This window comes from Gallinula chloropus, assembly GCF_964237585.1.
Source record: "Gallinula chloropus genome assembly, chromosome: 1".
Taxonomy (NCBI): Eukaryota; Metazoa; Chordata; class Aves; order Gruiformes; family Rallidae; genus Gallinula; species Gallinula chloropus.
Window position 1 is genome coordinate 116,265,825 of NC_140085.1, and position 27,923 is coordinate 116,293,747.

The window sequence follows — 27,923 nt, forward strand, 5'->3', positions numbered from 1 at the left end:
TAGAACATGCTGGGAAATCGCTTTGCCTGATAGTGACCGTTATTGACGTATTTAAGGGAATTTGTTACACCAGACTTTGTGTCCTCAGCGTGGTGTCCCTGTCCTTGCAGTGCATCAGAACGTGGCTGAAGCAGCACTCAAGCACCTGCCCCATCTGCCGCATTCACATTTTGCTACCGGAGGACTTCCCCAAGCTCCCTGCAAGGAACAAACCTGCCTAAACCGCCTGTTGTCTGAACAAGTCGTAACGAGATGCAAGTGACTGCAGAATAAGGACAGTGAGAAGGAACAAACATGATGCCTAAAATGGGGTGGAACCCTGGGTTTATTGGAAGTGGTAGAAACAACTTGGGGGACTCTGTATTGGACACTGGGCATTAACCCACACAGTGCAGCTCAGCTGCCAGCAGCACAGAATGAGTAGGGGGTATTTATCACTGCTCTCAAAGGATGGTGCATGATTCCTGGGAAGAGAGGGGTTTCCTTCAGACCTTACACCACCCTGAAAATAAATTCTAGTATCAAGCAAGGTGATCTGAACAGACTAGCAGGATTTGGAACAGCCAAGACATTACATTCCTCTGTATGTAAATCCATAGCTGATCAGTAGTTTGAATGACTTCTAATCATATTATGAACCTAAAACTCCCAAGTATCCATGTGCTGCTTTCTGTCTGTGCATCACTGAGTTGGAATACCAGGGCTCAAATTCATCTTGTAATACGGTTTGTATTGCCCTTGTTGAAGAGCTGACTTGTTAAAATCAGAATTACAGGACTTTTAATTTCTGAGGAAATGGTATGCTGCATCTGTATTCTACACACCAACATTCACTGCCAGGGTGAGGTACAGACTGCAGCCAGCTGAAAGAAGGGTTATCCGGCTGCTTGAACAATCTTGAGTGTGCCAGAAGACCAGGACTAGAGTGGGTACAGCTTACCCTCGCTGAAAATAGTGTGGCTGTTGTTGGGGTACAAATGCTATTAAACTGATTAGATACGATTAAGTTGGCTGATCCTGGGGATCCTCCAGATGAAGTTTTAATATACTAGTTAATCACAGAATCAATTAACCAGTACTTGCATCAAAAATAAAATTACTGCTACAGTGATGTGGTGTTCTTGTGCCATTTTGGAGAGGTCTGAGTAATCTAAGGCACCTCAGGCCTGAAGAATTAGGTGCTGTGCTGTGCTGCTCAGCGCTTTCCAGCTCCTGTTGTTCTCACAGGTGGATCATTGTCTTTGCTTTTATGAAAAGTTGCTATTGACCTTGGCCCTCGGGTTGCAAGAGGTGTACAGATGGCTGGAGGGGGCAGTCTTGAGGGGATAAGGACAAGATGGCATTTACCTACCCTTGTTTATCAGCCACTCCCGTTTTTCCTCTCCCTCCAGGACGTGCCTATAGCAGCAGGGTGGATTCTGAGCTGTGTTCCTTGGCCCTGGCTGCCCCCCGCCCCGGAAGGCTGGCGGAGATATCCAGAGGGGGCTCGTTCCCCTTGCCCCAGGCTGCCCCGGGGCCATGGCTGTAAGGGGAGGGGGCAGCTGCGCAGCCTCCAGCTCAGCTGCTCTGGCAGGATGAACTTTCTGATGACTCGCTTAAGACGGTGGGAGGTGACAGCGCTCCTCTCTGAGCAGCAGGTGGCACTCTCAAAACGTCGTGTAGAGGGGGAAGAGGGGCTTTCCCTTTTCCATCTCCGTCTTGGAGAAGGAAATCACCTTCTCTCTTTTCCCCACAAGACCCTGAAGAATTTCAGATGTTCATTCCTGAAATACCGATGATGATCCAGGGCCTGGAATGACATTTTCCTGCTTCACAACGCTGCTAGTTAAAACTAATTAGTTAAATTAATTGTAGGCAGTTTTCTTAATTCTGCCTTGGCAAGTTGTCATTTTTACACTTAGACTGTATATCCCACTTGCCTCTACCCCCCATAATACTGTATGCACAAGTTCACAGCTAGAAAGAAACAAACATCACCTACAACATGTTTGGGTTGGAAAGGTTACCTCTTGCTGAAAGTTTTCCTAGATAACTCCCTTAGGATGTACAGCATTTGGAACTGTAAAGTAAATGAAGTATAAATGTGGACACCAAGAAAGGAGTAAGTTAAATTGAACCTGTGCCAAGTCAAGAGCACACCTCCCTTGTCATCACTGTATGAATAACCAGCCAAGCCCCCGGCTGAAGACACGAGGTGCCACTGGGTGTGAGTTTTTAATGCCATTTTTTCACCAGCAGCAATGCAGTGGAGCTGGTGGTCAGGGGCCAGGCGTGTTTTCCTCACACCAAAACTGAACTGTGAGAGTCCTGGGGAAGATGGTGTAAGGCCAGGACTATGTCTAGCCTCAAAGTAAAGAACTTGACTAAGCTCTTCCAGGACCACTTTACATAAATCACAGAGATGAAGCAAGGGCAGTGTTCTTCTAACCTAGGGAAGAATCCAAGGAAAAACCAGCCCCCAAAACAACCAACCACCTCTGTATTGGAGGAACTCTCATGAAACTGACAAAATACACTTGGTGTTATTTTACATCATCATTCATTTCACAGTGCTTTATGTCCATTGCCCATCACCACCCCCCTGCACTGTTGTAGCACCATTCATTTTACCCTCAGAGACCCCATTCAGTGATATATTACAAGTCCCATGCCCTTCCCCCAATATCTATACACCATATATAACAGGACTTACTGGGCTTAAGAGGCCTTTAAAGGACTGAGGAACAAGTATTACAAGAGGAAAGGAGGAGGAGGAGAGAAACTCATTACATATTTCTACAACTTGCAGAAACATACACAGTGATTTCTTCAGGATTTGGCTGAGAAAAAAATGGGGAAAACAGGTCCATAAGTTGAGGTCCATAAGTTACCTGACCAGGCTGTCTGGCTTGATTCATCCATGTAGGCTGCCACAAGGCAGGCAAAGCCTTACCAGGCTTAGAGAGAACCAAAAGCACAAGAACTACCAGGAGGCAGAAGGACACGATGTTTCCCCAGTTGAGATAAGACATTGGTGACAGTTCACTTGGGCCCCTTCAGAACTTTGTCCTTCTTCAGTAAATCAACGATTCTCCTCTGGCTATTCACATCCTGCAGAGCTTCAGTGGGAAGTTCTCTGTGATGAGGTGATCATCATGCAGAAGGACAACAATGTTAATTTCAAACTCTGGAAGAAGAGGGGAAAAAAAGAAAGAAGCAGCTGGGTATGAATCTCAATCAGGCTGAGGCACAGGCAGCTCCTGCTCCCCAACATAGGGCTCTTCCAAACTGCTCCAGTACCCCAATTTGCCCAAGGCCGGGATGAACAGAGTAGTCCAGGCACAATCGCATCATCCCAGACCTTGGGCTGTTCCTAGAGAACCGTGGCTCACTCCAACCTTTGGGATTCCTCTGGACTCGTTTCCATATCAAAGACTGTGGTGTCCAGAACAATGTGTAACAGGCAGAGTTCAGACATCTCCAACTCAAGTGTCTGGGGGGTGATGCCTCACCTCAGTTGGCACTGTTTAGAAGCGCGGAGGTGGAAGAGTTAAGGGAACAGCTGCCTTGCCCTGTGCCAGCTTCTAAAGGCCTTAGAATCCTGTGTTGTGAGGCCTTCCAAAAGCCCTCACCAAAAGACAATAAGCCACAAGCTATGAAAGAAAAATCTAGTCTTTAGATACTGTGTTGTGTTGTTCAAAGCCAAACTGGGTACCAGGTCTATGATCAGGCCTAAATGGGGGCAGAATACAAAGTCAGGTAGAGTTAATAAAAATGAAGGGAAGAAGAAATGAAAAATAACCTGAAAATAACTGTCCTTTTTTTAGCATCTTCATAACTATATTAAGACCCTTCTTATAAATAAAGTAGCTACTACACTAAGAGTAGCCATTCGTCACTGGAAGTTGCTATTCAATAGCTTGAAATGGCACAAAGGAGAGAAGATTATTATTTGGGGAAAAAAAAAAAAAATCAATCACTGCACACACCAGGTACAGAAATGCTCTTGGGGAAACAGAAAAACATGTAGACAACGCTGTCGAGGTGCTTGTGCACATCTGTCCAGGATGTACTGCAGAAAAATTAGAGGGACTTCAGTTGGGAAGGATCCTAAAGGCAGGGTCTTGTAGTTTTCATCTGATACAAGGAAATAAAACCAAAACAAAACCAAGAACCAGCAGATTCCAGCAGGATGGAACAAAGAAAGAACAGGCTAGCAAAGAGAACTTCTGCAGTAATTATCTGAACAAGTGAGGAAATCCCTAGATTTCAGGTGTTCATTAAGGAAAACATTGGGTTCTGGCAACAATAAGCAGGAAGATGCAGCTGGTGTAGATCAAGAGAAGCGAAGTCCCATACATCCTAACCTTACTTCTAAGTCTGTGCAGCAGGAGAACAGGAAGCAAAAAGGAAAGGAAAGGGAGAGGGATTCTTGTTGGTGATGAAAAGAAGGGGTCATCTTGGCATTTTATCTTTATCACTCCATCTTCTGGCAGAAAAAAGAAAAAAAAATCCCTGCCATTAAATGGCTTCTCCTGTCCCTTTACCTTCTATTAGTCAGAAGTAGCTTGAACAGTTGCACAACTGTTTCCAGTTAGAAGCATTCGGGCTGTGTTTTCTCAATATGTATGAAATTCAGCAGACCCAGATCCTGCTCAAGAAACCTCTACAGGGAAACTGATGTGTGTCCTTGGTTCTTCTCTTGCAGTGGGGTCAGTGATTTACCCCCTTAGCTGTCAGGAGCTAAAAACGAAACTGAAAACTAACCGCTGACGGAAGATGCCAACACACCATGAAGTCCTGCGCACTTACCAACTTTGAAGTTTGTTGTTTCCAGGGTAGGGCAGGTGAACAGCCTGGGAAACACCATGTATATAGGAATTGGGAGGGCCCTGCAGACATCCCCATCAGCGATCTGAATATTCTGTATCTCTGTGGCATCTCTGGCGTACCCTTCCGCGCACCCTGGTGAGAGCAAAAAAGTCAGAGGGGGGGAAGAGAGCAGGGGCCACAGTGTGAAACAAAGACACACTATAGTTGGGGGAGGGAAGTGTGTGGGCAACACATTTTGCCCTTTGACCCACAGGTTTCCACATCAGCACCCTTGAGTTAAGGATCACAGAGATCATTAGAATTTCTGTTGGGGCTGTCCCAGCCGGAGTGCCAAACCACCTCTGGCAAGTGTCTGTAATCAGATGGCTTCCACAGCCCTTCAGGCCGAGGCTGGGAGGGCCCAGGCCCACGGCAGGTACTGCAGCCCGGGCCGTGCGCAGCCGCCCACCGACGCACTCACCGCAGGTTTCCACCCGCACCAGCTGCAGCTCGATGCTTTTCACTGCAGCCTCGGCGTTCTCCACCACCAGCTCCCCGGTCAGTGGCTGCGTGATGACACAGTTTGTAGAGCTGAGATGCCCTCTGATGAGAAATTTTGGAAGTGAAGCTCTCTAAAAAGATGGAGGGGAGGCAAAAAAAGAAGAGAAGGCAACGCAACTGTGAGAGCAAACCAAGAAAAAAATACCTTACAGACAGACAGGTAGCAAAGCATGTATGAAATCCCTCCAAAATTGCAGAGTTAAGTACTTAAAAGTTCAGAAATACTTCACACAAATAATTCAAGCATCCTTATGCAGATGTGGTAAGATATCTCTTAATACCCTCCCCCTTGACATGCATTCCCTTACTCGTTCCATCCACAGGAGCATTCCTCCTGGGATGAAGTGGGAAAACTTGGCTATTGCAATTAACCCAGAAGTTGGGAACCACACGGTGAAGGAGGCAGGCTGGCAGGAGCTAACAGGATGGTCAAGTGAATTCAGCTGGCAGTGCTCTACAAAACCACCTTCTGGTCCCATTTGGTTACAGATCACACCAGTCTGTGGTTCCAGTGACTTTCCCACCTTCTAAAATTTCCATCTCATGGCCACTACTATTGAGAAGGAAGACAGGCATTTAAAAATCTCAATTTAATGGAAGATGTAGCAGACTGCTTTCATACCAAGCCACAGATTAAGGGCAATTAATAAAGAGCTTAATTTGAATACAGAACCACCCTTCATTTTTAAAATTGTCTTCAAAAGTAGGAAACATGCTAGCTCTTAAAGAAGGAGCAGTAAGAATAGTTGATCAAGGATGACAATCTCTAAACCAGTTTCCATGAAAGACATAAGCAGTCAGCATGGATTTACTAAAACTAAATCATGTTTAACCAACCTGATTGCCTTCTATGATGAAATGACCAGCTTAGAGGACAAGCAGAGAGCCGTGGATACTCTTTATGTTAGCTTCAGTGCTGGTTTTCATACTGTTTCTCCTGACCTCACTGACAGACTGGTGGGGTACAGACTAGATGTACAGATCAGACAGAGGGGGGCTACAAACAGCCTGAACTGCTGGACTCACAGAATCACCAGGTTGGAAAAGACCTTTGAGATCATCGAGTCCAACCGTACCTGCCCTCTACTAAACCATATCCCTAAGCACCTCTTCTACTCATCTTTTAAATACCTCCAGTGTTGGTGATGCAAGCCCCTCCCTGGGCAGCCTGGTCCAGTGCCCAATAACCCTTTCCATGAAGAACTTTTTCCCAATGTCTAATCTGAACCTGCCCTGGTGCCCCTATGACTCAAAAGTTTGTGACCAGTAGCACAAATTCCAGCTGAAGGCCAGTCACTATGGGTGCACACCAGTGACCGGGGTCAACATTGGAGACTATTACTTCCCATCTCCAGTGATGGCATGAATGATGGGACAGCATCCTCAGCCAGCCTGCAGGCAATACAGAACTGGAAGGGAGTGGCTGGCGAACGAGACAGTTGCACTGCCCTTCACAGGGATCTCAACAGGCTGGACAAATGGGCCTACAGCAGCCTGAGCTGTGTGAGAAAGTGTTGCCAAGAGGTAGAGGGAGGTGATTCTCCCCATCTCTTCAGCACTGATAACACAAAAACGGGAACAGTGTGTCCAGTTCAGGACTTCCCAGTACAAGACACACAGACTTACTGGAGCAAATGCAGCCTTTGCTGGATTTGGCTGCAGAGATAGCTAAGAGCACATGACACACAAGAAGAGGCTGAGCACTGGGATTGTTCACCCCACAGAACAGGTGGCTCAGGCAGATCTTACCAAGGTGTATAAACACCTGATGGCAAGGAGTAAAGACTAAACAATCAGTGCTATTTAGTGAAAGGACAAGAAGTGATGGGGAAACCAAAATCAAAATAAAGGAAATTATTTGTTTTAAGCCTGTGAGGGTGGTCAAACACTACCACTGCCAAGTGGTTGCAAATCTCCATCCTTTGAGATATTAAAAACTTGACTACCCTGAGCAATCTGCTCCAGATAACTCTGCTCTGAGCACAGGGGCTGGAATAACCGATCTTCAGAGACTGTGATTCTGTGACTGTGTAGAATAAGGCCAACAACAGCATGAAACAACCAAACAGCTGATTACGAGTTCTGTTTCAAGAAGCAAGTAGAAGAGTAAGTCTGAATTCAGAAGTCTGTGACTAAGCAATAGAAGACAAATCAGGGATGCAGAAGGAAGCCCTAAAGCAGTGAAGTAGTCTTATTAACAAAAAGAGCATAACAGAAAAGTTTGGAAAAACCAGAATACGGGTTTCACTGGACCAACAGAAAACAGTGTTCAGAAAGCTAAATGTCCAAGACAGCTACTACTGTTCATACAGGCTTCCCAATGCCATGTGGGGCTATAAAAAAGGCATAACCATGGATCAAAATAGACATTTTTAAATTATCTTGGCTACATGTGGTATAGAATGTTTTCTCCTTGTTTCACTGCCATCTTTCACTCATAAAAATTAAAAAAAATGTTTAAACCATTACTGAACAAAGTTCTACCTCATGTTAGTCACCAATACCAGAAGGGATCAAGAAGAATCACTCCATTGCTTACAAAAATAAAAAGTGCAGGGGAAGGGAAAATGAGGAAAAAGGAAGAAAAAGAAAAGTGTGGGGGGAAAGAGGAAAATAAAGAGTTGCTTATCTGCAGGGTACATTTCATCATTCCTCTCTTCTCATTCAGAATCACAGAAGCATAACATATAAACCAAAATAATAAGAAAGCCCCTTACCTCTTTAACATTTTGCAAAGTTTCTGGAGTAATTGTGAAGTCTACTGGGCTGGGTGTCAGTTTCCCCTTCTGTGACTACAAGTAATGAGAGAGTGAAGCTGTAAACTCTGATTTACGAAACACAAGAGAAAATATTAAAAAAAAAAAAGAGACAACAAAGCCAAGCAAGTGTTGGACACGTTAGTTTTGAGGATTGTCTTCATACTCAAAGTATGCATCTATGTCATAAACCCCCTGAGATTTCCTGCCTTTGTTATTCAATAACATGATGATATTGGCTAAATACAAGTCACAGCGCATCCCAAGTCTGAATTACAGAGAGGGAGCTGCATAAATCTTTGGTTACTTTGTGTTTGCCATTGCAATAAACCCCAGCAAGCTCCCCATTTAAAGTTTTGGCATAAGTTCTGCCCACAGTGGGGAAAAAAAGCTAAAACAAAAAAGGGAAAACAAAACTAAACCACGTGGTCGCCTACTCTAAAAGCAGAAAGAGCACTACCTATCTGAAAAGCATGCAGTAGGATATAGAAAACAGTAAACCAGTTACATTTCACATTTGCAAACATAGAAACAATTACTTTTTATATTTCACTTGCAATGCTTATTTCATTTTTTGCACTTAGCAAATTTGGGCAGGGGAGAGAGGGGGATATTATAAACTAAATTGCTCCATTCCTCAAATATGTTTTATAAACCTCTCCCTCCCTCTGATTATCTCTGAGCACTCTGAACTTTTTCTGAGCTGTTACTGAAAGGGCAGCAGGTCTCCTAAGCCAACCCCACGCCACCAGGAGATCCTCAGCTGATGGAATCCGGTCGTGTTGATTCAAGGGGCTTAGGGTTCCATCACCTTTAACTGTAAAGCAAACAGAGCTTGGTCCGGGGTAGCTTTCCACACTAGTGGAGCAATTTCAGGGGCACATCATAGCAGTATTTCAGCGTCTATTTACACCACCTACCACAAACCCAGGAAGTTAAGCCTTTCTCTAAGTGCCTGACTGGGCCCTCAGCTCTGCCTGTACTGTGCAGCGGTAAGGTAAGCTCCACCCAACGCTCCACTGCCCTTCACCTCAGCAAGGTGCGCTGTCTTCGCCCACCACACGCAGAGTAAGTGCCCAGTGCAGCATCTGTTATGAGAGAGCCCATTGTGTGCAACTGGGAGCTGGCAGGGGACACCACCAGCACCACCAACGGGCTTAACTCAAGCTTCCAGCTCGCATCTGCACTCACGACTAAAGAATGCAAAACAGCTCCTGCTGCCCAGCTGCAAGATGGAAGATATTAGCACAAGATTGACTGTATTTTCCCATAAATGACAAATTCTGGCAAAGAATAAGGTTAAGGGAAATGGTACATTGAGCACTGACAGTGAGAATTATATGTTCAGTAAAACCTCATTAATTCACCCTGACTGAGAGAGTCATGATTTACTGACTTGTGATCTAAGAAGTGCTGTAGTGGGAACAAGAAATAAAACCAGGAAACTGCATAATATGTAATGTGCTCACTGTTTTGACAAGTGTGGCTTACTTATAATGTAATAATGGACCAAGAAAATGTAGAAAATAATGAAATCACACCAACAGAGAACTTCTTCATGACACCCAGCTAAATCTGTTAAAAAGGTACCATAGAGCTAAAATAACATCTTTGCACCACTATTCCTAAGACAGACAAAAGAGTCTCATACTTTACTGTCCTGCTAGAGTTCAAAGGAATGATACTAACAGTATGTTCTGGCAAGTTGTGTGTGGAAAGAGAGATACTTATCTAGGCCTGCACAGCCTGTCCTGAAATCAGATGTTCTGGACATGCATATATGACAATACCAACTAAACCCCATTTTGATACAGGAATCTCAGAAAACAAGCAGCAAAGAATTTCTTGAGAGACACTCACATCTCATCCCACAACGGTACCTCCACAGGAGGAAGACTGTCTCCATCTCACTATGCTCAGGATGTCAATATTTGTTAAGGTAGCATATTGCCAACCATGGGCTTACTTAATAGCCAAGACAATTAAGCTGACAACTTGATGCAGTCCCAACTTTGATACTTCGAGTCAGAGCTCTAAATCATGAGTCACCTGAAGAACAGAAATCAGGTATTTCCTCTGCACTACCAAAATCCCATTTCTAGGACAGACATCGTGGGTGCCTGGAACCTTTGGCTAAGAAATGCTCAGATAATCCGAAACACCACTCAGCAGAACACCATAATATTTACCTAACCACACCATTGTTTTGGAACTGAAAGGATGAATAAGAGAGTAAACTCAGTGCAGTGCAAAACCATCTCATAATCCAAACTCTCTTCGTATCATTTTCCTTAAATGAATGGAGAGAGGCGTTCTTCTAATCAGATGCAACTTGCATCCCAGCTCTTCTGGAATTTTGGTTCTTTTGGAGGGTAGCTGCCATTCCTCACACACATCCTGTGCATCACTGTAACGGATTATACAGGTTTGCTTGGTTTTCTAACCTTACTGCCAAAAGTCACAGTGGGGAAAAAAAAAAAAAATCTCACTTAATAAAGTTAGTACAAACCATGCTTACCAGTGAGTGGACAATGAATTCACAAGTCTTACTTAGGTCTTTTGCCAGCAGAGAACGTCGCATGTCACATCGTAGGGTATACTGGTGAGAACAGGATGGCAGAGAAGGAGAAAAAAAAACTCAGTTAAGATTTCCTTTCTTTCTCTCTCAACTTTTCATCTTTTTATTGCATATGAGCAGAATGTTACTGTTACTGATGGCATCATTTTAGGAGGGAGAGAAGATAAGAGACATACACTGATTTTGGATGCTCCCAAATGAAAGCTGATTTTTCTTTGTGTTTACAGTCCCAGCATCATTTGCAAACGGTTTCTGTATCTTCTGCGTTATGTAACAATCTGTGAGATCAAGGGACTAAGTCACTGTCAAAGAGCAGTATTTTGATATGGCTTCAGCATGGCTTCCATTCAGTTAACAGTGATTATGTTATTGCTTTTTACTATGCTTTGGATAAGTGGATTATCAATAAAATATATTCACAGTCTCTCTCTACTTTTAAATGCAATCTTATAATAACTTTTACAATTAATTTTAAGCATGTTTAATGGGGAACAGTCTTCAACCATGCAGCTGCACCTAAAAGCAGCAGTGTGCAGTAAAGTCAGGCATGTGGCAACAAGGTTAATTTTGCTGTTCACTCTTCAAAAACTTGCTGCCATTTCCTCCTCTTTCTCCCCTAAAACAGGAGCCACAAACTAGGGTCTGAAAATATCATGACCTCGGTTATCAGAGTAATCACACACTTCAGCACTTACACCGTCACCTTTCAATGTCCGTCCTGGTTTGGGAGTTTGTTCAGGTGGCATTTTGGGAGTTTGGTTTTGTTTTCAATTCCTGCTTTACAGGTGAGGAATTTGCAAAGCCAGGCATGCTCACAGGGACTGAGCTTCATCACTTCTAGTTCATGGTGTCTCTCTGCCCATAATCTGAATATGTGGGCAAGAACAAGACTGGGCTGGGTATCTCTTTCCCAGTTACAGACTATGGTTTCCACTAAGTTGATCAGTGTTGATCAAACCTACTACTACTTTGCTACACGTCACTTAGACCAGGGAACACAGTGCAACGGGGCAGCAGGACAGAATCACAAGGTTGGAAAATACCTTTAACATCATCAAGTCCAACTGTTCCTGTCCTAAGCTAAACCATATCCCTAAGTACCTCATCTACCCTTTTTATAAACACACCCAGGGAAAGTGACTCAACCCCCTCCCTGGGCAGCCTGTTCCAGACCCCAACAACTCTTTCAGTGAAAAATTTTTTCCTGACATCTAATCTGACCCTGCCCTGGTGCAGCTTTGTGCCATTTCCCCTTTGCCCACCTCTCTACAACCTCCCTTCAGGTAGTTGTAGGTGGTGATAAGGTCTCCCCTCAGCCTCCTCTTCTCCAGGCTAAACAGCCCCAGTTCCCTCAGCTGCTCCTCATAGGATTTGCCCTCCAGCCCCTTCACCAGCCTGGTTGCCCTTTTCCAGGGCCACACATGCCTTGCAATTTGGCCCACAGTCTCCCCATCAGTGTGTGATTAGAAGGTTTCTGCATGAGAACAGAGACCTGAATCTTGATACCAAACCTCCAGCTAGCATGCTACTACCTAGAGCCAGAAATAGAGGCTTGCTTTTAACTGCACAGGGAGCTGCACAAATGTGAAGAAGTGTTTCTTACACCGCAAATTTAGTTACCCAAGTGAAAAAATACATAGGTGGTATACTGTTTGTAGTCTTTTTTCCCATTTATTGACAGAGATCAAATATAAATATGTTAGAAGCAAATGGACTATTTCCTTTGATTTATTTAAGCAGTTCAGGACTGCTTTTCTAGAAAGCAGATTGAACATCCTCCAGTGTATATCTGTGTATCCATTTTATCAGGTATCAGCGCACCTCTAACCTCAGGAGAGACTACATTGTCCCCTTCAGAAGAGCAGAGCTCTCAAATGTTGGCTGAAAACTAATGATTAACCTTTTAATTACATTTTATCCTCACCTTATAAAAAGAAGCTACATAGATGAGAGAGAGAATGACAAAACAAATGTTCACCATTAAAGTACACCTTAAAAGAATCTATATTGATCACAGGCAAGTTATCTGGATCATGGAAAGCAACTCAACCAGTTTCATACCGTTTTGACAAACCTACCACAAACAACACATTACATTAGGAAGAAAGCCAAGAAGATGGGGGGGGGGGAAAGATATGGGAAGTACTTAAAAAACACCTGAATGTAAACAAAAAGCAAGGGAATTTTCCTTTGCTTACTTCTGATAGGCTAGTAGGTGGTGGTGGTGGTGGGTTGGGGGTTTTTGTGTTTCTTAGGGATTTTTAAATCCCTGACTGTAATGTGAGACTTCCAGTTCAGCTAAATAGCTAACAGTTCTGTATTTTGTCATCAAATCCAATAGTCTCATTAGTGAGCTACAATTGTGTAGGGGAAGTTTTACAACCCAGTCATTCTTCATTAGCACTGGTCTGAATGCTTTTTTTGCACTTTGAAAAAGACCCAATAACAGCAAAACATTCTTCAGTAAGAAAAAGCATCTTCTAACACAATACTTACATTCAAGAGATGGCTGAAGAATTACTTCCCCTCAAAAAAACCCAAACAACCCAAAAACCAAACAAACAGAAACCCCACCAAACAAATGAACTCATTTACGGTAAGACAACTTTTAACCAAAAAAGGTCAAATTTCAGAATTGTGTTCCCACAAGATTCTGTTATGAGTATGCAGTACATACAGATTTGGGCAGAAAATGACCACCCTTCTCCACAGGAAAGCAAACAATTCATGTTTTTGAAGATACTACAAGCTATCAACACTTGGGTTTCAGGCTTCACTATGAAATTGCACAGCCACATTTTTTTTTGAACAAAAGGACGCTGTGCTGTGGTCTGTTTTCCTGAAGGAAATAGATGCAGTTGTCTACAATGTAAGGGTGGGGAATCAGATATATGTTACAGAAGTTCTGGCAATGTATTTCAAGCAAGACATCTTGCTACTGTTGTGTTTATACCATCATTCTCTCAAGATTTACTCCATATGGAAGACTGGCAACTGTAGGTGATGGCAAGATTTCCTCTGTTTAGACCAGGCTGCTCAAGGTCCCAACCCAGCCTTGATCACCTCCAGGGTGTGGTCATTTACCACCTCCCTGGCCAGCCTGTGCCAGTGTCTCACCACCCTCATAGTGAAGAATTTCTTCCTAATATCCAATCTAAATCTACCCCCTGCCAATTTAAAACCATTCCTCATCCTATCACTCCATGTCCTTCTAAAAAGTCCCTCTCCAGCACTCTTGTAGGTGCCTTCAGGTACTGGAAGGTGCTATAAGGTCTCTTTGGAGCCTTCTCTTCTCCAGGCTGAACAAGCCCAACTCCCTCAGCCTGTCTTCATAGGAAAGGTGCTCCAGCCCTCTGATCATCTTTGTGGCCTCCTCAGAACCTGTTCCAACAGTTCCGCATCCTTCTTATGTTGGGTACTCCAGAACTGGATACGTACTCCAGGTGGGGTCTCATGAGAGTGGAGCAGAGGGGCAGAACCACTTCCCTTGACCTGCTAGCCATGCTCAGTTTGATGCAGCACAGGATATGGTTTGCCTTTTGGGCTGAAAGCATGCATTATTGGCTTATGTCAAGCTTCTCATCCACCGTCACCCCATAATCCTTCTCTGCAGGGCTGCTCTCTATCATGCCATCTCCCAGCCTGCATTGATGATGAGGATTGCCCCGACACAGGTGCAGGACCTCACACTATTCTTTGTTGAACCTCATGAGGTTCACATGGGCCCCCATCTCCAGGTCTGTCTGCATGCCCCCCGCCCCGTCCTTCCAGCTTGTCAACCGCACCACTCAGCTTGGTGTCACCTGCAAACCTGCTGAGGTTGCACTCAACCTCCTCATCTGTATCACTGAAGAAGATATTAAGTAATACTGGGCCCAGTACAGACCCCTGAGGGACACTGCTTGTCACAGATCTCCATCTGGACATCGAGCCATTGACAGCTACTCTCTGGAAACATCCCAGATTTAACAAGTGTGACAAATTTTATCCTCTCTTAACGCAAAGCCCCTCTTTCCAGAATGCTTCGAATTCTCTCTTGTGCATCCCTTGTTACATCTGGTCAGGTTCATTACCATAAGCAATTTCCAGTGAAAAGGTTAAACTTGCTGGAAAAGAAAGAGAACAGACACTGAAACTTTTTAAAAAAGCAACATTAATGGGATTCTGAGATCCCAGGCCGGTTCCTTCACTACATTTCAGAAGTGTTGCCACCTGTGGAAGGTGATGTCTCCTAGAAGCCGAAACTCAAAAAGGCAACTACCAACTACCTAGAAACTAGTACTTAAAAGGTTAACATGTATAATGATTTTTACTCTTAAGTTACTTGTAGAAAAATACAGTACACTCCAGAAGAATGCTGTATTAGAAAAGGAAAGGTTAGAAGCTACTTACATCAAAGAATCTCTAACTTTCTGCTCATTCTTAAAACTGAGAAAACATATTGCACTATGAAAAGAAAACTTCATCACAAACCTTTATCCTCTGCTTCCATGGAATAAGAGATGCTTTAGAATACATTGTGCAGATAAAAGTTCAGATATTCTCTGCAAATATGACTGCCTTACCTGAATATTAACAAAGACCCCGTGATACGTCTCATACAGAACTTTGTTCCCCTTCATATGCAGTGGAAATTCAAATGGAATTTCTGTCTTGCCACTGGGAAGCTTCCCTGGTTTCACCATCTCAATAGTGCTGTTAATGATCTGAATAGGCTGCAACAATAAATATTAAGAAGTTTAAGATGAAGCAGAGTGACAGCCCCATCACTTCAAGACACAGTAACTTCCACTAAATTCTAGCAGGCTTCCTGAATTTCCAGAAAGTCGGGTATTTCTTCCCAAGACACAGGTTTCCAGTCTTATAATGAAAAGAAACATTAAGAATACTTTTCTCCAGAAAACAACTTGTCATCTATTTTATAGTTGTATCATACTAATTACCAAACATATTTAGAGACCTAAGTGGCAGAGGCTCAAGTGTTTTGGAAAGTGGAGTTCCATTTCCTACATTATGACCCTTTTTTAAGTAGCAGCAGGAACCAACAAGTATGTGTGCCACTTGAGTGGCTCACCATTCCTGCCTTCTTCCCAGCTACAGGAACTGTGGGTAACTGTGATTCAACTAGGGAAGCCTGCTTGAGGATTGCACATTTTTTCCTCCCTGGAGTTTTACCTCTATTAGACAAGAGTAAGTAAATTTATTGTTTCTACTGTTTTTTTTTTTGTTTTTCAATCATTCATTGACAGATTACTCATACTGTAAACTATTATACAAATGAAGGCCTTAAAAGGCCCTGCACTGAGGCTATCCTAACTTAAGCAAACAGTTTTGCAGAGGTAGCGATTCTGCCTCTAGACAGATAGAGCCAGCCTTGCTTCAATTAGTACAGCCCTACTTATGTGGAGCCTGAGATAACTTGCCCTGCTAGATCCCAAACCCCACACTTCCAAACCAGGAGAGCAGTACAGAAGCCTTCCAGGAGCTCTGCAGTCAGTCTGTGTACAGCCTTGTACGCCACAGAAGAACTTGCTCAGGTCCTGTATCAGGCCTAGAAACATACAGTCTCAATGGCCTCTGAGAAACTATTGTGATAGTGGCTGATCTGGCACAGAAGTCCAATGAAACCCAGACACTTTAAAGCAAACAAACAAAAAAACCACTCTGAATTTATTTATTTAAATTGTGTCCTTCAATGCATCACACAGTAACCATCCTATTTATGTTACTGTTTTTCAGCCATGAAGAAAACTCTCTAATCACTGCAAGTTTCTCCCCCAATGTCATCATATATCACTAGATAATGCTGAGCATTTCTCTGCTCTCTGTTGTTTATGTACCATGACGTGCTGTAACTACCTGACAGCCATTAAGGAAAGATTTTATTTGAGAAAAAGACAAAAGTGTTATGACAAAAAGATTAACTTGCACAGGTCTTACCTTGACAGAGTTATAGAAAGCTTCAAACACTCCCACACTTTTGGCACTAAGCTGCAGGTTTACTGATCCTTCCATTGTTAATGAGATACCTTGGTGCTGGACTGTGTCCTTACTTGTTATGACCACAACTCCAGAAAGAATCTCCTAATAGGAGAAAAGACAACAGAAAAACATATGTTTATATATATTCAACTTCAAGAACACTCTACCAAGAGAACAGCCTAACCTTGTCAGAAAAAGCCAACACTGATAGTGAAAGCAAGGTGAAGAAGAGACCTCTGTACTCTTACGTTTTCTTTATAAACACATTCTCCTCCTCCTAGCAGAAATACCCATCAAAGCTTCAATTTCTTCCCACAATTTCCAGACCTTACTCTCCAAGAGGACAAAAAAAAATATCCTCATAAACAACTACCAGGTCAGCTGGTAATAGACAAGTTCCATTTCACATGTTAGAATGAAATCCCAGTAGAAATTTTTACATGAAGAGTGAGACAGTAAGCAATGGGAGTCAGAAGAGAAGGCATAACTGTAAAAGTGATGGCCAGGCTGAGGATATGACCTCACCTCAAGAGTGGAGTGCAGTAAATTTAAAATAAATAAATAAACATTTGTTCTGCTACATAAGCAAATGCCATACTACATGGGAAATAGCTCAAAAGTATATCTGAGTTGTAAGCACAAGATGCATGGCTCAAGATGTGTCACTTATTCATTAAAGAAAGTTTCTTCTACAAAATTGTATTTGCCCATAAACAATCCATCATGGAAGTATCAATTTAGAAGCTCTAACACCGAAAAAAAGATTAACTGCAGGACAGCAACACACAGTTCATGTTACATACCCCACAGTTTATCCTTCCCTTCTCCTACAATAGAGGATCCACTCCAATCCAGAGTTCCACAGCAAACATTCACACTCCTCTGGTAACAGCACCAAGTGATTTGAGAACCTGAAGAAAGTCTCTTGGAGCTAACCCTCTCTTTTGCTTGGTAGCAATGCTCTCTGCACCTTCACCAAGCTTGCCAACTAAACACCAAAATACAGATCATTCCAACCAAAGGATAATTCAGACTGCCCACTCCACGCTCAACCAGTTAAAACCAGTCTAGTTATGTACATCTCTGACAAACACTATTTGAATTTTGCCTGTACCTTTGGTACAGGATGACAATACAGAAAACGGGTCAGGTGGTTTAAAGGAGAACAGGGCAGCAGCAGCAGATCAAGCATCACAAGAAAGGCTGGCACGCTTCAAGTCTGAAAAGAAGACCTGCAGCAACTGGGATATGCCAGGAACAGGAGGCACAAGCACAAAAGGACACCGAAGAAAAGCTGACCTAAATACTGTACCGCTTTGCTAACAGGCTTTAATTAGTACAAGCAATTAGGTTATTGCTTTGAAAAATTAGTACAGCTGAAGTATAAGAAGCAAGGACAGTCCTGAACACATGAACTGCTTTAATAAATGAGAACAGTCTCCCACCACACAGCAACAACCTACTCCTGAGCTGCCTATATGCTTTCACACAATACAGGTGTACATACTTGGAGCAGAAAGGAGAACGACTTGAAGTTAAACATGAATGTTTCTCCTAACATTCAATGTCCCTTAAGAAATGAAAAACACCTCAAAAACACTTTCTAACAACTTTTAAAGGTCACTAGTGTGGGAGAGAGGGAATTATCACAAAAAAAGATGCTGTAAAATTTACTTCAACTGCTTATATGCAGTCAGATCATATTTCTGGGGGGGGGGGGGGGGGGGGCAGATATGTCTTTTCTGGAGAAGAGCTACTTCATCCCCTTTTGTGTAAAACTGGGGTCTCCTCTAAATACAGAGCTGCTGGTATACTTACCCTTCTAAAAAAGGATAAATCAAAGAACATAAGCATACCAAGACATCAAATACACACAATTTAGATACAATTTATGACAAAAATTCTGAGAGAACTTCTGCAACATTTGCAAACACGTATCATTTGTAAATGTTACATGGCATCACTTAATACTAAACCAGTACTGGTTTCAGTCCATACCAAAAGGGGTTCATTTACCCTTAACAGCACAAAACTAAGGTGTAGACAAAAATCACCCCTGGAACTAATCCTCATGTGCTACAATGTAGTAACTTTGAATCAGTTGCTCTTACTCTAACTTCTCACTTACCAGGAACTCCTTATGGCTTCATCATGTGGCGACAAAACATTGGAAGATGGAACTAAGCCAATACAGTTTGACACAGAATTGTTCATTTAAACATCCACAAGAAGGCCAGTGTACTATGTGAAGCAGACCGAGAAGCAAGGTTCACGTGCTAAACTGCTAACAACACATTCCTGTGAGAAGACTGTCCCAGGCTAATGACCCCAAATAAGCTTTTTAGCTTTCTGCTGTCAGTTCCTTACCACTTGGATAGGCACATGAAGCTGCCAGGAGCTTGAGGCTTTCAATGCTTCAGTCACTTTCAAGGTCACAACTAAGAGAAACACCTGCTTCAGCCCATCCTGCAGCACAATGTTCCTCCAGTTGTGGAGCAGTTACTCAAATCCAGCTGAGGACAATTCAGAACTGTCTCCAATCAGTAACATGAAATGCTGCATAACACACGTCACAGAATCTCAAGTGCCCTAAGTAACATCCAGACTTCTGACTGAACTAGGCAGCTATTCAGTATCTATTAACCTTATGCAAAGAGAGAGAAGATCAAAGTATATACTTTAGTGTCCCATAAAGTGTTAGAAAAAATACTTTTAGTGTTACAAACATACTAATTTCAACCTGACTCGTTACACTAGCAGGTCTGTTTGCTACACTGAGGAGCTACAACAAAAATTAGCTAGCTAATATGTATTTTCAGATTGCATCTAATCATTGGACAGCATCCCTGGTAAGGAAGATCAACCTAGGTTTTTTTCTCCCCTAGTTGCATGGTAGCTTTGGAAAAAACAACAAATAAGGCAGGTTTTCAAGACCACTTGAAATCTGTTGTCACATTTTTTGAGGTGTTAACAACAGCAGAGGAGATGACACCTAATGGCATACAGAAATGCCTAACATCTCTCTGGCTCCATCTGATATCCACCATGCATATACAGATTAAGCTTTTCATTATTTTTGTAGAATGGAAGCCCACAGCCAGTTGGTTACCTGCAAGACACCCTAAGTTCCTTTTAGAGTCCACTTCCCACATCACAAGCATTCACTTGTAAGACAAAGGGCAAACACTTGGCAATTTAAAAATTCATATTAAGTTAGTGTAAGTCATATTTACTAAGTATTTATGATAATTTTCTTTCACATCTATTCCTCTATACAAGCCACATGCAAATCTTAACTACCTATTATTATGATTTAGAAAGAAACTGACCACACTAAATAAAAATGTCTGCCAGACCTAACTAACTAGTCATAGATGCTTTAAAACCTCAATGCTCATATTTACTAATAAGTTTGCTTTTTCAGAAAAAGTAAAAGGCTTCCTTATGGGCAAATTCTGACTCAAGTATATTTTGGACTCATCATTAGAAGTCTTGGCTGACATTAGCTGTGGCACCTTTCCTTGTGCAATACATTTCTGAGGCCTTTCAGCGTAGAATTCTTTTAATTATCAATCTCAGACTAACTGCCACAGTTACTCCAGCCATCCTGCTTAGGTTTTCTAAATAAAATGCATCATTAGTTGTGCCTGTCCCCTCATTCTTCTAGCATTCCACAGTTTATTAAATGAGCCTCAATGGCTCAAGAATTCTCTTCCCAATTAAAAAAAAAAAAAACAACCCAAAAAAAAAACCAAAAAGAGAGAGAGAGAGAGAAAAGAGAGTCTTCTGAACACAGACCTTCTGTTCCCAGGAACTTAAACATAGTTTTGCTGCAATAAGCCTTAGTTTGCTACTATGGGATGTGCTATTAGGATCCGTTTTACTGTCTCTGTTCTTAACATCCCCCCTTTTTTTTTTAAACAATGCTATTAGTCTTTTGGTCCAAGAAATGGCAAACTTAGTTTTTATTGCTTTCAAGTAAACTAAGCCAACTTTTCTCAAATTGCATTCTGGATAAAATAAAGGTCTTTGCTTGGATTCTAAACTACTGGATACAGAACATCACCATTTATCTCAGCATGCTATTTTAACCAACTTCCTGGTTTTAAAAGCAAGAACACAATCTTGGCCTCGCATGATGCAGACTACTAACGAGACTCAAATTTGGTTCTGCAATACAATTAAAGATAATTTGTTAAGTTTTGGAGTTTTTCCCTCAAATTTTTTACTATAAGCTCCCACACCTTCAGGACCTTATTCAGCATGGAATTTACCATTAAGAGCTTCTCAGAACATTTATTTGTGAAATATGGTTCTTTCCTATCTCACTCCTTCCCTCTTGGAGGGAATAAAGATGTATACTATACTCAATGGTTGTAAAGATTCTGGTTCATGTACACCCAACAAATGCATAGATGCTGATTGCTTAAAAATCCCTGAATGCTTCACCCTAACCACGCACTCTCAAGAGGTACAAAACCAGAGCTGGAATGGAAGAATGAACAGCTGTTGCCATTACCAGTTCTGTGGTCTAATATCACTTAAAATCACAGGCTGAGATCCTTTAGACTGTTCTTCACCCATCCCACTTTGTCTGATTTCCTGCTCTGCTGGAGCTGCTCCACCACATTTAACCTCTCTTCTGTAGGCCATCCAGCACAAGCCCATTCCAAAGGTTGTTGTTAAGTATTCTCTGTTCTCCTTGAGAAGGCATTCATAAGAAAAGTAAAAAAGGACGTCTACGATTCAACAGATCAATTATTTAATTATTTTTATTACTTACTGGTTTGGTGTGTTGCACCAAACATTATCCATTTCCCTGGTCTGCCCTACTGCGTGGACAATACTGTCAGCACAAGAAAGACAGCAGAAATTGAATGGCTTAGGAGGCGAGTGGCATTACAAAATTACGCTGGATTAATCATGGTCTAAGATAAATTATGACTTAAAAATCCCAGTAATGTTTTAGCAATTTTTTTTGTGCTATTACCATATAATAGGCATAATAAAAAGGCTATTATTATAACAAGGCATAATTTAGGTATCACCTTCTTACATATCCAAATGCAGCAGTAAATGAGATCAGAAAACAAAAGGCAAGCCTAGCCACAGTTCCCCTATTGCTTTCAACTGAATAGCTAGGCATATACGCTGGGATGAGCTACTGCCTTTGCTAAAGAAAACCCTTCATTTTCAAGCAGCACTGATGCAAGCATATTTTGGGATGGAAGCTGCCACAAAGCAAGGATATTATGAGCATAGCTACTATCATTGAAGTATAAAACAATCAGTAAACTTCTAAAATAAAATGAAACCACAACAAACCTGCATATATTACTTGGCTAAAGAGATTCGTAATTCCTTTCTGTCCCTATGAAATTTCTATTAGAAATTCATGTTGTGCTTCTAGTATACAGCTTTCATAATTGTGTTTTCATAGCACTCAGACCTCCAAATTTCAGGCCTAGTTAATGAACTAAAATTATAAGCCTTCCTAGGTGGAGTTGAAGTAGAAGCAAAGAAACAATACTGATAAATTTACTAACCATAAATATCTTATTTAATTTCACCTTAAAGACAGAAGAAAAATCCCTTTCCAGTATTAGAAACAAATATATCCAGTTTAAAGTGAGATAAAGCAAGCCAATAAAGAAACTGAAAACGGTCACAGCATTACAATATTGAAATAACTAGCATCCTTCTAATAACATGCATTAGCAAAACAAAGTGAAAGTGTGATACAGAAAGTTGTCTTTACCATTATGATGCCATACATAAAGTTGTGCTGTTTGCAAACTCATAACTTAACTTCTTGAAAGTCATTCTCTACATGACTTGGAAATTGTAGGACAGATGCTGCATACACGTCCGTCCAAATCTGTTTAAAGCACTTTTCCAGCCTTGCAAAGATCCAATAAACTGGAACATGCTTTATACGCCATAACAACCAGTCTACCAGCATTTGGGAAAGCTGTGTGTTAAAACTGGTTTTATTATACAAGTGTGCAGCTAGACAGCAAAACCAAAAAGAGGGTGGGGGGAAGGACCTGAAAGCTTCTGCTTAAGCAATGCAGCATTTTGAGAAAAACAGTGATAAAAATGAATCTCAAAAATATGACCCGGGTGATTTTTTTTTCCTCTAACTGCACTTGAATTCTTCAGCAGTGGCAGAAGGCAGAGCTTTTCTTCACATAGCTGCAGAAGTTGGAAGTACACACAGTCACTTTGTCCCTACCAACAGCGGAAAGAGGTAAGAAATCAGGCTCCTGCCGAGCGGGGACAAAAAAAATTAAAGAGATCTGTCCTTGCCTCAGTACTTTATCCAAGAGGAGATTTCCTATCGGCTGCAAACAACAGCTGAAGGCGCTTGCAGAGCACACAAGCGGCACCGGACTCTAACAGCATCTGGCCGCGCCTGCACACCGGCCCCGCTGTGACAGGCGAGTGTGCTGTGCAAGTGCAGCGACGCTGCCCTGTACTGTCAGTTCGCAGGGGACCTGGCTCTTCCCTTTCCTTGTGAAGCCCGGCCGCCCTCCCCTGAGACAGGCCAGCGGTGCTCCCGCGGTACCGCGACGCTAGCTAGGGGAAAGCGAGGGACAGCAGGCGGGCCTTCAGCCCAGAGGCGTACCGGGCCTGAGCACCGCTTGGCTACAGGAGGCCAGCGGAGCCCGCGGCGTCCTCGGCGGGGACCTAAGGGAGAGAGCCACGGGCAGGGCAGAGGCGCTGGAAGGGGAAAGCTCTGAGCAGGCGCCGAGGTAAAGCCGGGAGGGCGGCGGCAGCCTGCACGCCCCGCCACAGCCCCACCGCCGCGGCAGAGACCGGCGCGCAGCTGGGAGCCGCCTCCGCTAAGGAAGAAACGGAAGGCGGCGACTTCTTCGGCCTCCCAAGGAAGCGCCCCGCCGCCTCAGAGCGGCCGGGACGCTCCCGGGCTGCCGGCAAGGAAAGCCAGGGCGCGGCAGCGGGCGGGCTGACCGGCTCCGCTCCAAGCCGAGCCGGGGTCCCGCAGCACTCACCCCGCAGCGGTACACCTTGTTGGCCCGCTTGATCTTGATGTCCAGCGCGGTGCCCATCGCGGCTGCCGCGCGCCGTCACGTGGCGGCGGGCTCTCACGTGACGCTACCCGCGGCGGAGGGGGGGGGGGGGGCGGGGAGGGGAGGAAGGGGGGGTGTCCCGTCCCCAGCCACCCGCTTCCGCCGGGGTGGGCGGGGGAGCGGGAGCGCCCGCCCCCGCGCGCATCCGGGGCTTCGGCAGTGTCACTTCTCAGCTGCTGACTCCGCTTCCCGGTCGGCTCCGCCCGCTTCCTGATGGTCACAGCGGAGAGGGAGGGGGAAGCTTCCCGCCGGGCGGAGGCCGGGGAACCAAGCGCGGGTGACGCAACAACGCCCCGGGAACTACAACCTCCCGGCGTGCTTGGAGCGCCGGTGGGAAGGGCTTGTGGGCGCGGGGGGCGCCCTCGCGGGGAGCTGGGAGCGTGCGCACGGCGACTCAGCCGTAACGGTCGAGCTCCGGGAGAAGGGGTCCTGCGCCTGCGCAGCCGTGCCGGAGGGCGGCGCGCGCGCTGCCCGTTGGCGGGCGGGGCGGCTGAGGCGGCGGGCCGCCCGCCGGAGCTCTGCGGTGCGGGCAGCCGCTTCCCGCCGCTGCCGGAGAGGCTGATATCGGGGTGCGCCTGTAACGATGTAGGAGTGCGGGCCGGGGCGTCCTGCGAGCGGCGGCCGCCGCGACGGTGCGGGCCGGCGCGTCTCCCTCGGGCCCTGCGGGCGCAGCCTCGTCGCTCCTGTGCTGTGGTAGCGCCTGGGGGCCGCACGCGAAGTGTGCAGTAATGGGAGATAAGGGAAGGCTTCGCGGTGTTTCAGTTGATACTTCTGACTGCAGCGAAGGGGATTAGCCTTCCATACGCCTTGCAGTCATAGGAACCTATATATACGAGGACTGAATTTGCCTCTGTTATAATTGCACGTAATGTTCAGTGTATTGAATTTCAAAATACATTCCAGCCTCTGTTCTCAAGGCCGCCTGCAACTTGTTCGATAAATTGCAGGAGTTGACACCTTGTAAAATACACGGTGAGAAAATCTGTGCTAAAAACCTGAAGCAAAGAAATAACCTGGACTGGAGAATGTTGCAGGTGAATGGTTAATGAGTGTGGCCGTGTTTTAGTACTGAGGGACATACTTCAATCTCTTATTACAGATGTGAATCTCAGACATGTAATTCCTATGATTTGCGTTGGGCCAGAAGTTGTTCATCAGCAGTATCTCAAGTCCCAAAGGAAATCTATAAAGCATGAATCTTGTCATGAATTTTAATGCTTTTCTAAAGTCATTATTCTTGCTGTGTTAAAAAGCGAAGGTAGCCATTGCATTGAGATGACACAGGCACAAGCCAGCTTCAGAGACCTGCAACGCCAGTCCCACCAGTTTAAAAAGTGGGAGTTTGTTAATTCCTGGTGGGGGAGCAGTGGATTTGGGTAGATTTTTGGTTTTCAAGTACTAGAAATTAAAATAACGGAACCATGGAAAACCTGAACAAAAATAAATCTGGAACTAGGCCACGGAGCTACTGTAAGCTGGCTCTACTGTAACAAATGTGCATAAAGTGCACAGCTGAAGGGTCAAGACAAATTTGTCTGTGGAATGCTGTCTTCCAAAAAAGCTTTAGGTGGTCCAAGTTAGACAACTGGAGAACTGTTCATTGGTGGTGTTACATATCTTTGAAGCCTGATTGCTAGAGCTGGTTTTCTTGGACGGAGCTTTAAGACTAGTTTCCTAGCATTTTTGTTACTGTTCTATGTGAAAGCAGATAATACAAACTCATCTAGAAGAAATTTGAGAATGATTAAGTCTTTCAATGGCTCTAAAGTTCTTTGCATTTTAACTCTACTGCCCAGTGGACATAACTGGGTTAAAAGATTGGTATTTAGAAGTAGCAATCTAAAGGTGCCTTTTCTTAAGCTTCACACAGTTAAAAAATACAAAATGCAGCCTCTATTAGTGGTGGTATCACACCCTGGCAACAGCGTGCAGGTGCCATTCCTGGGCATGAAGGGACTGCAGGAGTGACAAGAGGGAAGTACTCGCAGCTCACGTGAAGCAGTCTGGCAGTGCTCCAAGGCTGCATTCAGTCCTCTCAGCTGTGTAAAGCCACGAAGATGGTTCTGTCCTTTTCCTTCTCACCTCTATGCACACCTCAGTACTGAAGGCCACCTCAGCACTGCACGCCCTGTGATGATGCACTTCACCCCTTAGAGCAGCGGTAGTTTGGTACAGGCTGGGCCAGGAACTCCTCTAGTTTCAGTCTGTTCTCTGAAAACCCACAAAGGAGTGGAGTGGCACAGCGAGCCACATGAGTGGGACATTATGAGCTTGGAACATGGATGATGGAATTTGACACGTGAGTAGTGGGTGGCTTTTCCAAGGCTCATTTATCAAGGAACAAAGAAAGCTGCGAGTGCAAGGAGTCTTCTATACCTTTCCCATCACATGTAATTTAACTGCCAACCAATCACTTTATTCCATAAATATGACAACCTGAGTGAGCCACCTTTGAGTTCTCCCTGCTAGACAGCGTGGTGATCTGCCCTTGAGCTGGGACACCTCTCAAGGTTGTTTCTCAAGGCAGAGAGACATTTTGCCAATGGTAGATGTTTGAGAAGTGACAGGTAGCATGTGGAATTAATGCTAATGAAGCATCAGCATTAATGCTGGCATCTCTGCTTCGGAAAATGGTTTAGAGGTTGCGGTGGTGTAGCACTGATGGCTGGCCTTGATGATCTTGAAGGTCTTTTCCAACCATGATTCTATGATTACTAATCCATGTAGTAATTAAATATTAATTATGCAATTTTTGTATAGATTACTCCTATTCCTTTTTATATAAACCATTGTCCAAGCCTGAGACTAGGATTAGACCTAGCTGCACCTAAGCTCCATCAGGAGTTTAGAAAACAAGGGGGGTCCACTCTGAACCTCATGACTCAACAGGAGGGTCTTCCTTACACTTTTTTGTCACCAGTCTCTGTGCAAATCGTTCTAACTCGATTCTGACTCAGTTTTCCTTTGTGTGTTTCTTCCATGCAGTAGTTTATAAGAGAGTGAAGCTTGCCATCGAACTTTATTAGAGTCATTAGCAACATCATATGAAACCCACCTTTGCTAATATCTTTGACAGTAGTTCTTTCCGGAGCCCTAAATCAGGATTTGCAACCTACTGAACCATTGTTAAACTTTGTTAAATTCCATTGAATTCCATCAAAATGTAATTTTTACTTGAATAAAAGATACTGCTGCTTCTTTTTGTTGAATGAGGTGTGTTTTACTCTTCTGTGACACACCCTTCCTTGAGTGTGTACCGAAGGCTTGGCAAAAAACAGTGCAGGCTCTTGTAAGATGGACCATATCTTGTTCTGGGAGAAATGCAATGTCAAAGCTATTCCACATTCTGCAGTGCTTGTTTCAGAGAGGAGAGAATGAAAACAGTGAGTGTAAAGAGGAGTATTTAACTTCAATTACAGGTAGTCAACAGTTACTAGGTACTGTGAGGCAGATACAGGTGGATTTTTTTGATTTTGTCTTTTTACCCCAGGAAAGGAGAGCTTGAAGGAAAAAAATACTAGCCTAGACAATATAGTTGCCTTCTGAGTATGTTGCTCTTCGTGCCATCGCTTTCACAATCAAGTGTTTATCATTCTTAGGAAACTTTTTTTAAAGGTACTTCAGTTACTCATTTCTAGGAACTGAAGTCTCATGTCCAGAAAAAGCTCCCGTGGGTACAGGCTGTAGCTGCCCATCTGCCTAGCAACACAGATCATCACAAACAAACTGCTCCGGAGCACCGTGGCTCCCAATGAGTGCGGTGTCCAAATACGGTCTCTGTATTGACAGTTCAACGCTCTCAGTGCAGTTCTCTTTGCCAGTACTGGATGTCTCCTTCGTGACCATGACCTCTGATGCAAGGTGTGCTCTGGTGGACTAGTGAGGTTGTTGGCTGAAATAAAAGAGTTGCAGATGTGGCTGAGCTGATGCAGTGATTAGAGATGCTCTGGCCAAATACCCATCTCATCTCTTCAGTTCAGCTTGCTGAAGTCTGACACCAATTTTTATTGTTACTTTCTTGTGATAATCCCTTTTCCTTTTAACCACTTTTCTCAAGTTTTTACATCTCAAGATAGAAAAAAGTAGTTTATCAGAGTCAAATAAAACCCTTTGAGGGGAAGATCATGAGTCACCAAGTCATCATCTCTTGTATTACTTGTTTCT

The 27,923-nt window shown here is 43.7% G+C and overlaps 2 protein-coding genes across 2 annotated transcripts in view; one reads left to right on the forward strand and one right to left on the reverse strand.

The window, feature by feature from the left end:
• The window catches only part of TTC3 (tetratricopeptide repeat domain 3), a gene marked incomplete at its 5' end in the record, with an annotated part of 58,951 nt that extends 57,846 nt beyond the window's left edge, over positions 1 to 1,105 (forward strand). The window contains one exon of the mRNA XM_084279307.1: positions 111 to 1,105. Coding sequence (XP_084135433.1) covers positions 111 to 221 — 111 coding nt within the window. The 3' untranslated portion in view covers positions 222 to 1,105. The remainder of the gene's footprint in view (positions 1 to 110) is intronic.
• A 1,278-nt stretch (positions 1,106 to 2,383) lies between these two features.
• VPS26C (VPS26 endosomal protein sorting factor C) lies at positions 2,384 to 23,755 on the reverse strand. The gene is made up of 8 exons (XM_084263564.1): positions 23,682 to 23,755; positions 16,627 to 16,770; positions 15,252 to 15,401; positions 10,627 to 10,707; positions 8,070 to 8,144; positions 5,273 to 5,423; positions 4,792 to 4,944; positions 2,384 to 3,166 (listed from the first exon to the last, which is right to left on the reverse strand). Exons 1-8 carry the CDS (start codon positions 23,736 to 23,738, stop codon positions 3,084 to 3,086), a joined length of 894 nt encoding a protein of 297 aa, XP_084119690.1. The 5' UTR covers positions 23,739 to 23,755; the 3' UTR covers positions 2,384 to 3,083.
• Positions 23,756 to 27,923: the final 4,168 nt, after the last annotated feature.

What these genes read in the sequence shown, in the direction of transcription:
- VPS26C (XM_084263564.1), bottom strand. Translation starts at nt 23,738, where the DNA reads ATGGGCACCGCGCTGGACATCAAGATCAAGCGGGCCAACAAGGTGTAC. An exon ending in GGGTCTTTGTTAATATTCAG is followed by an intron (nt 10,708 to 15,251) that starts GTAAGGCAGTCA and finishes TGTTCTCACCAG; the next exon opens with TATACCCTACGATGTGACAT. An exon ending in CTTTGCAAAATGTTAAAGAG is followed by an intron (nt 5,424 to 8,069) that starts GTAAGGGGCTTT and finishes CCATCTTTTTAG; the next exon opens with AGAGCTTCACTTCCAAAATT.